Source organism: Pieris napi, chromosome 3 (genome assembly GCF_905475465.1).
Source record: "Pieris napi chromosome 3, ilPieNapi1.2, whole genome shotgun sequence".
Lineage (NCBI taxonomy): Eukaryota > Metazoa > Arthropoda > Insecta > Lepidoptera > Pieridae > Pieris > Pieris napi.
Window position 1 is genome coordinate 9,087,193 of NC_062236.1, and position 14,394 is coordinate 9,101,586.

At 32.5% G+C, this 14,394-nt stretch overlaps 1 protein-coding gene across 1 annotated transcript in view; it reads right to left on the reverse strand.

Annotated features, from left to right (window-relative positions):
• Positions 1 to 13,523, reverse strand: part of LOC125063220 (homeotic protein empty spiracles-like) — a 34,523-nt gene extending 21,000 nt beyond the window's left edge. The window contains exons 1-2 of the mRNA XM_047669537.1: positions 12,988 to 13,523; positions 45 to 217 (exon numbers count right to left, since the gene is read on the reverse strand). Of these exons, the coding sequence (XP_047525493.1) occupies positions 45 to 217; positions 12,988 to 13,429 (615 nt within the window). The 5' untranslated portion in view covers positions 13,430 to 13,523. The remainder of the gene's footprint in view (positions 1 to 44; positions 218 to 12,987) is intronic.
• Positions 13,524 to 14,394: the final 871 nt, after the last annotated feature.

Genomic DNA, 14,394 nt, shown 5'->3' on the forward strand with positions numbered 1-14,394 from the left:
TTCCCTTTCCTAAGAAGTATACCATCAAAAATCTTATTCCTCACCTGTGTCTCTGTCAAGCTCAAGGCCTGTGCCAGCTGTTTTCTTTCTGCTCCGACCACATAATGGTTCTTCTCAAATGCATGCTCCAATTTAAGAAGTTGTGAAGGTGAGAAGGCTGTTCTGATTCTCTTCGGTTTTCTGAAGGGCTGCAGTAGGAAACCGGGGATGTCTGGCCCTGAAATGAAATTGTGATCAGAAACAAATCAAAACTATAATAAAAAATAAAATAACGTAAATAAATATAATATTTTTTTAAATATTACTGTTATGTACAGAAATATTGTATCATATCTACAATCAAATATACATTTTCGTTACAGGCTAGACTAAGGGTAATATTTAGAGTTAAGATTTCAAAAATCTAATATTTTTTTGACCTACGGGACTTATAGTAGACCGAGGCGAATCGGATCACTTTTTCTTTGAGGTTGAGTAAATCATACTAAAGTGCTATATAATGCTATTTTTATTGATAAAATCGTAAGAAGTAACAATTACCTATGAAATAAATATTTGAAAACTTAAATCATACATATAATCTCTTAATTAGCTATTTAAAACTAAAAAAAGGAAAATATCCGATTCGCCCCAACAATCGGGGTGAATCGGATCGTGCACAAAATATAACAAAATTTTAATGTGTAGTGTTAAATAACTTTGGAATTAGTAAAAATATATAATAATAAGATCAATTTTAATTATTGGCACATAATTCACATATATATTATGGTCCTTTTTTTCTGTTAGCTCGTGAACGGTACTGAAAAACTCTTAGCAGCTTTACGCAAGGTCAACTCTTAGTTCTGGACTTAATTTACAGCCTCTTTCATTTTTTCTTGACACCATTCTCCGGTGGTCATGAAATAAATATGAATCAATAACCTCAAACATGTAATAAATCAGTTTAAAAGTATCATCCAATTCGCCCGTAAGGATATGATCCGATTAGCCCCGTAGTTAAGACTTTTGAAATAAATATTTTAGACGTTAACCTCTAAGATTATACTTAAAAGCGAATTGGTTCTTCAATATTAACACCTTGCTTAACAATATAAACCAATGTAGTTAAATTTTAAGACAAATCCGTCATATGACACAAAGAAATCGTAAGTACGTAACCTTAGATGAGCGCCAAATTGCGACACACACAAAAAACTGAGTGGCTGACAAGCGGCATTGCCACTGATCCACAAGCCCGATCGAAATACTGCTTATGTCGGGAGGTGCTCAGTAAATGGAGAGACACAAAACGCCGGTTGAGTGCGTTCTATGTGAATGTGATATTTGAATTATCAACACATTTCTTATTTTGATCCGATTCGCCCTGTGATCCGATTCGCCTCGGTCTACCCTACTTAGCCATAAACCTCGACTATACAACATTTTATATAATAATACAAATAATATAACCATACCAAATAATAATTAGTGAATAAGGTGTTAACATACATGTGGTAAACGTTCCGAGTTGGAAGTCAAAGAAGACTTGCTTATATAATGTAAAACAAATATAAAAATGTATCAGCGTTACGGATATTGATCGCTTGACAAAGAACATACTAAATATGTAATAATTTCTGTATTTTCATTATTTTAAACTTATGACGCATTTCCATAGAGACTTTTCCAGAGGTTTCATTCCCAGCTTCTAGTTTCTTTCGAATATTTAATTAGTTATTTATTTAATTAGTATATTCCGAGTATAAATAATTTATTTATAAAGAAGTATCATTTAAACTGACATCAAAATATTCGCTCATCATTACGTTATAAGAATTATCCGTAATTTAGATATTTAGGCTGTTAATAAAAACCGCACTAAATGTTTTATTTATCACATAAACAAAAAATATACAATAATTAATTGCAATAAACCTTTACAAAACTAATTAGCCGTTTTCAAATGGAATATCATTCATTTTTATAACCAATTATCATGTTCACACAAAGACCTTTGAATTATGAAACCAGTCGATTAAATAAATGTCAGACAGATAATAATTATTTGTGATCGATCATCGTTAGCTTATATACTATTGTTCCTTATAAAGATATGTCGTTTATCCTGGTATTTTTAAGCGGCAAGTACACTTTTTTACTGCAGGGTTACTATAAAGAAAACGCATTATAATAATGTCATTAAAAGCCTCGCAATGAGAAGTCATAGTTGGCTTCAAGATTTTTGAACTAAAACTTCTAAAATCTAAAATTTTTACGGATACGTCACAATGATGTGCAGCGTTTTTGTCGAAGAAAAGGGAGAGAGCAATTGAGACCGATTGAGAGAGAGAGTGAGAAGGGTGAATTACCTTATAGAAATTCTATTTTTAAAATAAAAATTTCGTAAAGATAATTTATGAAATATTACTATTTTATATTTTATGCAAAATAATTTATTGAAATCTCAAATTACGAATTGTAAATTAAAGTGCCACGTGTTTTTATTCGAAATCGAAAATTTAAAAAAATCAAATTTATTAATTTTCGACAGTTTTAATGACAATTAAATCCATTAAATTCCTAACATATCTTCCTTTTTCCCTCCCTCTAAGTCTCGGAAATCTAAAGTTTTAGATTTGTATAAATATGAACAAAACATAAAAAGTAGTTTGCTAAAGAAGTTTCAATTCTGACATGTGTACTTTGTACTGACTTTGTTGTGACTTAGGTTTATTTTTTTATACTGTAATTTGTTTCAAACGAATACGTCTAATATATATTGGATTTTGACATACACGCAGTCTTAGTTCGCACTGCTTTGACATACGGCAGTCTTAGTTTGCACCGGTTTTGACATACGGCAGTCTTAGTTCGCACCTGTTTTGACATACGGCAGTCTTAGTTCGCACCTGTTTTGACATACAGCAATCTTAGTTTGCACCGGTTTTGACATACGGCAGTCTTAGTTCGCACCTGTTTTGACATACAGCAATCTTAGTTTGCACCGGTTTTGACATACGGCAGTCTTAGTTCGCACCTGTTTTGACATACGGCAGTCTTAGTTTGCACCGGTTTTGACATACGGCAGTCTTAGTTTGCACTGGTTTTGACATACGGCAGTCTTAGTTCGCACCTGTTTTGACATACAGCAATCTTAGTTTCCACCAGTTTTGACATATGTCAATGCGCTATATCTAGTTTCTACTTTACACATTTCATACAAATGCACACTTATAAATATCGAAACAGTTAATGCATTTTATTGAGACACTAATTAAGACGTAGACATAAAAAGATCACGATTCAACAAAAACATGCAATTTACCCCACTTTTGAATTAAACATAACTAAAACTGGAGATGCAATTAGACAGACATACAGATTATAAATGCCTTCAACGGGTGGGTCACGCAACGGCTAATGATTCTTTAATTGCGACTTTACATTTCAAGTTCATAAGGGTATCATTATTTTTCACATTATCTATATAGAGAATAGATATTATATAGACCCGAATACTGTATGTATATTATATATTTTAAAATATGCTTCGCATTTTGCTATTTTTACCAGTTTATGGAATTATTTAATAGTTAAAAAGAAACAGTAAAACACTGCGAACATTGTCAGAACTCATAAGACTTTGCCTTGCGGAAATGTTTATAAAAAATAATCTTTTAAAACCTTGATGCATGATATAGACCTTATCTACAGTTTTATATCCTCTAGATAGACTAATTTATTGTTATTAATACTATTAAGTCTAAGTATAATATATGTAAAACGTTACTTTTTCTTTACTATGTCGTTTTAATGGAATAAATTGTTTAAAAACTTCACAAGTACTCGTGCTGACTTGTTTTCAGTCAGGCGCGGCGGAGCGTGTACGCGTAGAAGGTAAGGCCAGGCTACAAAGGCATCTTTACCCATTACCGAGCTTACGTAAATTTTATAGGGACTCCGATTTCAATTTAAGCTTTTCTACTTCGTAATTTGTGACATTGCTACCAGTGGCGTAACGATAGGGTGGCAGGGCTGGCAAAATGCCACGGGCCGAATGGATGAATGTGAAGTCTCCAATACGCATTAGGCTAGCGTGGGGACTACAGACCATTCCCTCACGCCTAAGAGAGGAGGTCTATCGCCATTAGTGGGACATACACAACGTGTAATTGAGTACGCTGAAAATCTAGAAGTTTATTCAAATTAAACTGAGTACAACGTGACGATTTTTACTGATAGGGCCCCATCAAAAGAATTTGCCCCAGATGGTATAGTTACGCCACTGATCGCTACGCTTATAAAAAATCTATTCAATACTTATTGTTTTAAAACTATCGAAACAATAGTATCCAATAAAAACTATACCTTAAATAAAACGTTTTTATATTAAATTAGGTAAGTTTTAAATTACTTATTAGTCTTAAGTTCGGCTAGATAGTCATGTTAAATTGTATTTGGGGGAGCAATTTATTTAAAAAAAATGAATTTATATTTTGTCACTACCATGATTTATGTAAAACACGAAACGTCGAATACTTATTAAAATAAAATGTAATGACTTCGTGTTAAAAAAAGGTTTCATCAAATGTAGTGGCGTAAACCAAATATACGTTACGTTGCGTTTGGTTATATAAACAATTATTTTATTCTTAAAATAAGATAATTGTTTTAAATGATAAACATTTAAAACACGCAAAGTGATCATTTAAACGTCATGTGTTACATTAAAATTATTTCGCAATTATTTTAGCGTAATTTATACAAAACATCGCTTTATATCGTGTAACTACTTATTTTGTTTGTTTAAATGCAATTGTGTTTTGCGTAATTACTCACGTTACAATATAGAGATTTATAGATACTTATTATGAGTATAAACACCATCGTAAATAAAGTTACGCGTTAAAATAGGTAACATCGTAAAATACAGTAATCGCTAAGGAATCGTGAAAAACAAACAAAATCAGTTTATAATGATATTTTTATGAATACACCGGAAAACATGGAATTGAGTGCATTTTTTTAATTGTCTATGCACAAAGACATCATTTAACATAACATTATCATTAATAATAAGAAAGTGACAACCCTACTTGCAGTCTCTATTATGGGGAAGACACTCTGTTCTTGCGTATTATTTGTTTTTCGCTTACCAGAGCAATTAGTAGCACAAAAATAATAGTAGATAAATGCAATATCCAAATCCGCATTTTTTTCTTTCGCAATTTTTTACATGCGTTTTAACCCCGGTAGCGTCATTGCCTGACCTCCGTATATCTATGGTGTGTGTGAAAAGCCCCAAAACAGTAGAATAATAATTATATTTTCCAGTCTGGTTTAAAATTTGATACTTGTACAAAAAATTGTAGATAAGCAATAGAAGCACGATTTGTGGACGTCAATGAAACTATCTTGATCGTAAAACCGTGAATTTATGTATTCCGTGACACCAGGTCATGCTGATAGCGCACAGACAATGTTCTAATGATGACACCATATTAATTAAAAAAAACAACTTTTGTTTATGGCTGACTCTAGTGTTGTGTCATCGTGAGTAAAAAATATACTACTACGTCTAAGACACTTTATGAAGTTAAAATGGACACACTAAAAGCTCTCTAATGTTGCTGAAGGGTTGAGTAGGTCTTTCATAAACAAGGGTCCAACGGCGACCTAAGTCTGTCAGAAGCCTATGACCTCCTTAATTTATTATACTAAAAACCTTAATCGTTTGTATCTATCATGTCAACAGAACATTGACAGTTTATACAAATTGACATACACGTAGGTATACGGCACTTTAAGCCTTAGAGAAAATTAACAGTTTTGTTTGAAATTAGACGAAGATAGTTTTTGTACGTGATTTTTAAAAAAAAAATGTAATTGAAAATTGTACCTTACGTTTTTTATTAACTTATTGTAAACAAGCATAGATAATAGATATAGCACTTAATATATAGCTACAGAATATATATTACGGAATCTGTCAAATTAGTAGGTATCCTGGTATAAATTTGGATAGACGATGAGCAGTCTATAATTAAACCCTCAACAAAAAAGGTACAATTAAAAAATCACACTAAAAACTAAACCCACAAAGATTTAACTCAGTCAATTTCAAAATGAAAGGCAGTAATTAGGAATCGTTTTTTCAAAACGAATTATCTTGTCAAGCTATAAACTGAACAAATATCTCCTTTAATTAGTTTTAAACAGCTCAGACTGAATAATTAATCATAAATTCTCTCATCCTACGTCTCGACCCAAACGTAAATCACTTCATCTAACTACCGATCTTGTTTCAAGATGGCTGAACGCTGCTGCCAACACAACGAACATAAATAGTTTAATTTAAAACGCTTGTTAATCTCGCTCGACCAACAACAAAGTACTCTCAAATTACATCCAATTATAACCCATTCATTTCTTTAAAGAAATATAGTTGAAAAAAACGCATCCGGCAACAATCGGGGTTATTAAAAAGGCGCGTAACGAAAGATGTGACGTACGGTGCTACCAACGTTAACGAGGCGATGCTAGTGACGTAGTTCAATGAACGATTATCGATAGTTAACTAATTTCGCATTGTGCCTTACATGAACGAAATAGTCGATGAAGCGTATCATTAAAGATCATAATCATGAACAAGAGAACATTATGCTTGTCCTGTACGTACCTAATTACCGCTATAACATTTTACTAGCTTTAACATTGTATTTTTTAATGGAACAGTATGTATAAAGATAGTTTATTGATAGGGCCATAAAACAAACACGGTTACTTGCAGTTTTTGCTAGTAATCATTATGTTACACCTTTATACAGCATAATCTTGGCTGGATTAATTTATTTTAGATGTAATCAAGAGTTTTACAACTTTGTCGTAGTTAGTAAAGTGACTGTAATTAAATCAATGGTTTAATCTTTTCCCTGAATAATGTAGTAAAATTTATATTTACAGCCTGTAAACTCCGGACTTTATATTTCCAGTTAAGTATTAATCTCAGGTTTAAATTAGCTATAAATTAACGTGACTTCCTATAGTAGCTACGCTGGCGCAGGTTGATTTCATAGTTTTAGGTTTTCTGTTTAGTTATAATGTGTTATAGATTATAATTTATGTGTACAATAATTTCGAATAAAATTTTATAGATTTCAACTATGTCTTAGTCTATGACTTAGTATCGACAAGACCAAACATCACTAGGAAACAATCAAATTTCGAACAACAATGGCGTCGGTTGATAATCGCGGGTGCTCGTTCCCGCCTCGCGACAATGCCTCTTTTGTTAAACCGCTACAGAATTAAAATAGGTTTAGTTGACGTGTCTATAAAAACTTAATCCAGCTTAATTAAATTCTGTAACGGAGTTCATAAAAATAATATTATCGAAGGGTGTTTGTTGGGGTGATTATTTTCTTGTGACGCCATGACACTTTTTATTGACAGATACAATATAATGGCGCGAATATACGTAATCGATACGGGGGGTTCAATAATTTGTATATAATCTAATGAATAAACTTCTATTGAATAAAGGTATTGCTCTGTATCTGTAATTAACATAGCAATAGAGATATCTACTTTAATGGAAGACTCTGAATCTTACCCTGAGTAAAGTAGGAGTCCAAAACAGAGTCTCGTAAGAATAGAAATTAATAAATTCGCGAGGTTATGCCATGTCATGTTATGCGATCTCAACTCCAATTACAGACTCAGATCAGCAAACTTACCCCTGATATTCTCATATGGAGTATATATACTCGTAATATGGTGTATATTCAATATAGTATACAGTAATTCAATTCTTTTATTTATATGAATGTTGTGTAGGTTATATGAAGCAGCTATAATCATAGATTATGTTCCTACGTACTTAGTAAAAATAAGAATTTATAGTTAAAATTGTAATAATCTACGAGTTATATCTGTGTTTCGAACTATATCTGATTCTAATTAAATAAACCTTCCATTGATATAAAAGTCAATTATTAGGAATACAGACTGCACATCCATAATTAGAAAAGAAACTACACATCAGAAGAAAACATTTAAATCGGATTACATAAAGAGAATCTGTCTTTAATTAAAAGTTTTTTTTTCCATTATATAACAGGAGACAAACGGGCAGAGACTCATCTAATGTTACGTGATACCGCCGCCCATGGACACTGACAATGCCAAACGCGTTGGTGGCCATTTAAGAATTTGTGTTCTCTTTTCTTAAAGGACCCTAAGTAGAATTGGTTCGGAAATACTTCAGTGGGCAGCTGGTTTCAGATAGTGTTGGTGCGTGGCAAAAACTGCCTTAAGAAACACTCAGTTGTAGAACGACGGACGTCAAGGTGATACGGATGGTGGAATAATCCACTAATATTTACTACACTAGTTTTTATCAGACAATCCTTTTAAAGTTTTGTTAGTAAAATCTAACATTTAGATATAACATTCTACCCGGGCATAGTGCCTAGGTCATACGAACTTAGTTCCCATTAATAATCTTTATAATTAAGTTATCTGCAATAATTACGACTAATGAAACGAGCGCTACAATGTAACATGTTAAAGGTTATCGTATATCGAGTAATTATGAAATGGGACAAGCCAAAAGCGATATATACAAAATAAGTTTTAATTAGACAAAGATAATTTTTTATTACTTTAATCTTAACTGATACCTATTAATAGGTTGAACGTCACTATCGAAATGGCAAATAATTGAGTAATCTATGGGATATGATATTAACAGCCAGGAGGCCTAATCCGAGGCCTTATAAGGAACAACGCGTAACACCTAAGTTTGCCATGTGAAAATTTTTTTATAATTCAAAATTCAAAAATCATTTAATCATATAGGTAACACAATGTACACTTATGATCGTCAAAAAAAGAACTGTATATGAGATGCTTCTAGCTTTACATTTAGTGCCAGTTCTCAAATCAAGGGCGTAGAACGGAAGAGAAGAACTGACACACTTTCCGCCAATCTTTTTAATCGCCATGTTTTTTAGAGTCTGTGCGGAAACCTTCGAGGAATATGAGGCTGCAGTGCTATTACCTTTTTTGTTATATTGATAACACTATTACGTCTTTAGAGTTGATATTAAATACGAACAAATTAAAAGTATATATTTTTTTAAATAAATGAAAAGACGCCTCGCAAATAATGGTATGATTAACCGAGTTTATTTAGAATCTTTTGTCGCAAACTTAGGAAGCGCCCCGTGGGCGTATTTGGAACTAAACAGATGCACGAACGTTAAAATAGCTATCCGAATTCTAGGGAACTTGTTGTTCGAGCTGTCAAATACTAAAATAATTGACATGTATCGCTAGATTACATTCATCGCTAGATATACCAATTAAAATCAGTAAACAAAAAATAGTATGGCCTTTACTTACAAAATAATATTTGCATTTTAGTTTAGTATAAAATTAAATAATTAAAGAAATATGTAGCACATAATTATTATGAAGAATTTTTTTTAGAATTGTATTGGTGTTACGTTTCAACACTGTCAACCATATACGGTTAAATTATAACTGCGTTGGAAATTAATTATTGTCTTATTTGGTGAAAATTGCCTTCAAGCGGGAACTAATTAAAAGTGCTTTAGGCGGACTATACATTAGACTTACCTACGCCGTAAATCTAATTCCAGGTTTATTGAATTTGTATGAAGCTTGTAATGTTATTATTATGTACGTAGTAAAAAAGAAGTTCATAATGGTGAGGTGGAAATATAATTTAGATATAGCGTTACTGTCCACCAGGACGTCCAACAAATTTACCTACTAAGAGATTCTATTCCGGTATCTAAACCAGAGAAAAATATTAATATCAATAAATAATTACCCACCTAGAAGTAAAAATTATTCAATTGAAACAATTAATTATAGTGTGTAAGATTTGGGAAACCTTTTAAGTAAAAAAAAGTGTGTGTACTTATTATTAAGTTATACTTCTTTGACGTAACAAGATAAAAATCTTTTCAAACATTTTATTCTACGTTTGTAGAAAAAACTAAAATGTTGACTATAGCTAACTTCAGGGTGTCGGTTTTGTTGTGACGGTGTGCGCGCGCATCGTAAAAATTTACTATCATTTTTCCCTTACGCGCCAAAAGAAGGCGAATAACTTCAAAAAGGCCTACAGATAAAACACAATAAAAAATTATAGTATCGAAATTTGTGTTATCTATGGCTAAAGTAAAAAATTTAAGCTGTTGAAAAGTTCGTAGCTAAACACCTTAACACAAGATATAGACTAATACAGATGTATACATTTAATGTTTCATAAATGTTGTTTATTAGTTTAATAATTCATGATTCAAGAATTCACTTTGGACGTTTTAGATAACTTTATTTAATGAGACATAACGAAATTGATAATGAGAGCATGGCCATTAAATATAGAACACTTATTTATTTGCACATTAAAGAATTAGTTTATGCATAGGAATAAATACAGATCTCTCGTTACATAAAATAATTGACGGAGATGTTTTGTCCAGTTCCTCTCGTCCGTTTTACCGCTTTGATTTGAGAATGTAATAATGTAAAATTTATGAACATTTCTTTTTTTTCTACATTCAGAAGTGATGATAAGTAATCTACACATTGCTAAACTATATCTCCTATATTTTAGTATACATATTACATATGTGACGTCAAAGAGAATAATCAATTATACTAATACTAATGATAGGAATATCTTACATATTTTCTAATAACACATTCAGTAGATACAAATGCATCACACGATTCATGTTTTTGATAAGATAAAATGTCATCTAACCAATGAAGATATAAAATAGCTACTTTATTAGTTAATGGTGGAGTTATCTCAAAGCTGTCTAATAATAGATAAAAGAATTTATGGCGTTAACCAAATATCGATTTTTGACACTTCAAAAACGATAGACGATTACCAAAAAACAGAGATTCGAAATTCGAATGTTTTTATGAATAGCTTTATAATTTTTTTTTAATTTTAGCATTATTAATGTAGGTATTTATTAGTGTGTTAAGATAGAATAATGATGTGGGAAATAAATAAATCAAGTCTTCATGACATGATGAGAATATTCGGCGATCTTCGATTGTCTAAACAACAAAAAAAATCTACAACTTTTGGTCTTTGACTCAGACTTCTGTATCTATTTCGTGAAGCATATTTTAAGCCAGTAGGCGATCAGACTGTGCCTGACTTAGTCTCAACTGACAAACGCAGCTCAGAGTTGAGTTGAACTCGTTCAAGTTACTAGAGGAACACTCAATCCAATAAAAAAATGTTTTTTTAATAAATCTCTATTGTTTTGTTTATTATCCAACTTTTTTGTTTTACCAAACAAACGATTATTTTAATGTTATTATTAATTATTTTTATAATAATTATTAATTATTTTTATAATTAATATGTGTAAAATACTCCGTCTGTAGGTACTATGATTTTTTGTAATAGCAAATTGGGTGGGTTAATTTTCGAGACACAAGTGCACGTCATACTTCCGCAGAAATGTGAAAACAAGACCAATTTATGATAAATGTAATGTTGATAAGAATTGAACTACGCATTTATTCGGAAGTTTTTTATACGAGTAGCTAGGAGCTAAAAATTGCTATATATAATAAGTTAGATATAGATAGATAATAGATATTGTCTCAAAAACAAAAAATTGATGAAAGCTTTCGCGTTTCCATAGACTCTCGTAAAGATGCTATTAGAACTGAAGAAATGAGGAAGCAAAACTCTCTGATAATGTATTTGCATTAACTACATCATAAAAATAATGAAAAGCTGGTTACATAACATATGAGGACAAGCTTAGTACCTATCAATAGATTTGAGTAGTAAGTACATTTGAGTTTATTGCCAGTTCTTATTCTGATTTTAGAACTGGCAGTAAATGTAAAATTAGAAGCATTTAATGTTTATTTCTTTATTGACGTTCAAAGTACATTGTGTTACCTATATGAATAAATGATTTTGATTTTTGATGAATCTTTTTCTTATATAACGGGGGAAAAGGGCAGGAGGTTCACCTGATGTTAAGTGACAATAACCATTTGAACTAGTTAATTAGTGTAAGTTATTGGACTCTTCCTTATGTTAAAAATCCTATTTAAAAAATAAGTGATACCATGGCCACACACATTGCCCAAAAGCTCGCAAATGCGTTGTCGGCCTTTTACATAGTAACTGTTATCTATGTTTGTGTTAGAATCTATTCCGTTTGTGGCTTGTCTGTATTGTTTAACTGACTTAAAATAAAATAAATAATTAAAACTTTATAATATACCTAATGTTATACTCAGCGTAGGTACTAGTTCATTAAATTAACCAATATTTAAAGAAAATCGCAATGTAGCGGCCACTGCCACGGTCAATTGTTAAATCCGTGAAGTGTGAAGATGTTGTGCAATGTCGGCTAATTATCGTTATTACACGATATAGTACTAACACTAGACTATGTTGTCTGTATGGTTGCAAATAACGAAAAACAGCGAAACGGATTTACAACAATAGACAATAGTAATAATTTTGCATATAAACAAATTGTTAAACTATTGCGAATGCAACACCGCCCCGATGCAAGTTCGGGTTTGTTATTATTTTGTTTAGAAAATAATAATATAAAAAAATATATTTTATGTATTCATTCAGTAAATAGTAATTCAATAACTTTGATAATAACCAATAAAAAAGGCTTATTTTATTTGCATAAAAAAGCTTTTATTAAAAAAATTTGCTAGAAACCAGATTTAATGTAGCGTTAATCATTTAAATAAATTTCTTCAACAATGTGTTTTTGATAAAAGGAAAAAATAATAATTACAATAAATTTATTGTCAAATCTTGTAAGAAACTAAAGCATAAGAAAATGTCAGATATTTTGCTATAGGTAGGTACTTTAAATAATAAAGACCATTGCGAACATAATTAAAAATAACAAAACAATACTCTGTTTATGTTTATAAACATCAAAACAAAACACTTACCTCCAGGAAATCTATGCGGGAAAATCCTTCCATGCCTATTGATTAGCCACGGGTACAGCTGATACGACTCCCTGGGCACCGGGGCCGTGGGGTGAGGAGGTGGGTGCGGAGGTAGGGGCGCCCCAAACCCTTGCTGCTGATGAGCGAGGGCCGCAGCTAGCGCCGCGCCTTGAAAATGCGCTAAGAACTGGTGGTGATGGGTTTGAGCGTCTAAATACGGTAGCCTCTTCAGCTCAGGCGAAGGAAACATAGCTGGTAACGCGCTAGGCCGCAATAATGGTCTCGGAGACGGACTCCGGGGTGAAGCGACGGGAGAAGGCGACCCGGGACTGCCGAGCGGCGGCGAAGTTTGTTTCTCAGCACCCACAATACTGTCTATACTAAATCCAATTTTCGGTTTCGATGGCACCGCGACCACAGGTGTCGGTGCGAGAGGCATCATGCTTCCACAGTCACTTTAACACAATCACAACACAAAGACACAATCCATGATGCGACACGTACGCCACGCCGGCGCGCGAACGAATGAACCGACGGTCGCCGGACGCCTGTTTCTCTCAAAAAAGTTTTAACATGGACGGCTGTGTTTCTATTGGCTGGTCTCGCGCTATGGGTGTTACTGCGCAACTAAACGACTCTCATTAATAGGACAGGTTCAATCCCATTGGTCGGCCGGAGATAACGGGAGGGTTTGAAATATAGAGCCTTCTTCGGTGGGCGGATTTCGGAGTTTTTCAACCAGCCAGATGGTGTGATGCGTTCGTGCTGCGATGTACTAATAGGGCTGTGGGGCTTTTAAATTTAGCTGGTTATGATTCAATTAGGCGGCGGATTGGGTACGTCTCTGATTCTTTTTGCGTTCGCAGCGATAGTCTTTAATTAACTCGAATGCTTTATTAGCTTAATGTATCGAGATAAAGTTTTTCATCGGTTTCCGATGAATAATCGATTCCGTGCAAAATTGCGGGACGCCTTGTATACAATGAATTGGTAATCATTTTTATCTGTATTATTGAAGAGATGTAGGGTTTGTGTGTCCTTATGTGGGAAATTTCTGAATATATTTAACATATTTTGTTTTACAATACGTTATGAAATATTATATAGATATATTTAAATCTATCAAATATTAAACGGGCTTCCCATTTGATTTAATAAAAATTTAATCCTTAGCTAAAATACATTAATTTAATGAATCATGATTTTATAAATTAGAGCAAAAATATTACCTTAACAATATATGTCTAACAAAACTTCATTTTCCTGTAAAATCTGGAATTTAGGTCCCGACTGCCGACCATTGGTTAGGTGTCATTAGGCAACGGGAGTACCTACCTACGATTATGCCTTAGTTAATACGATATAGATTTAATTCGTCAGAGTACAACCACATGTAACTCCTATATA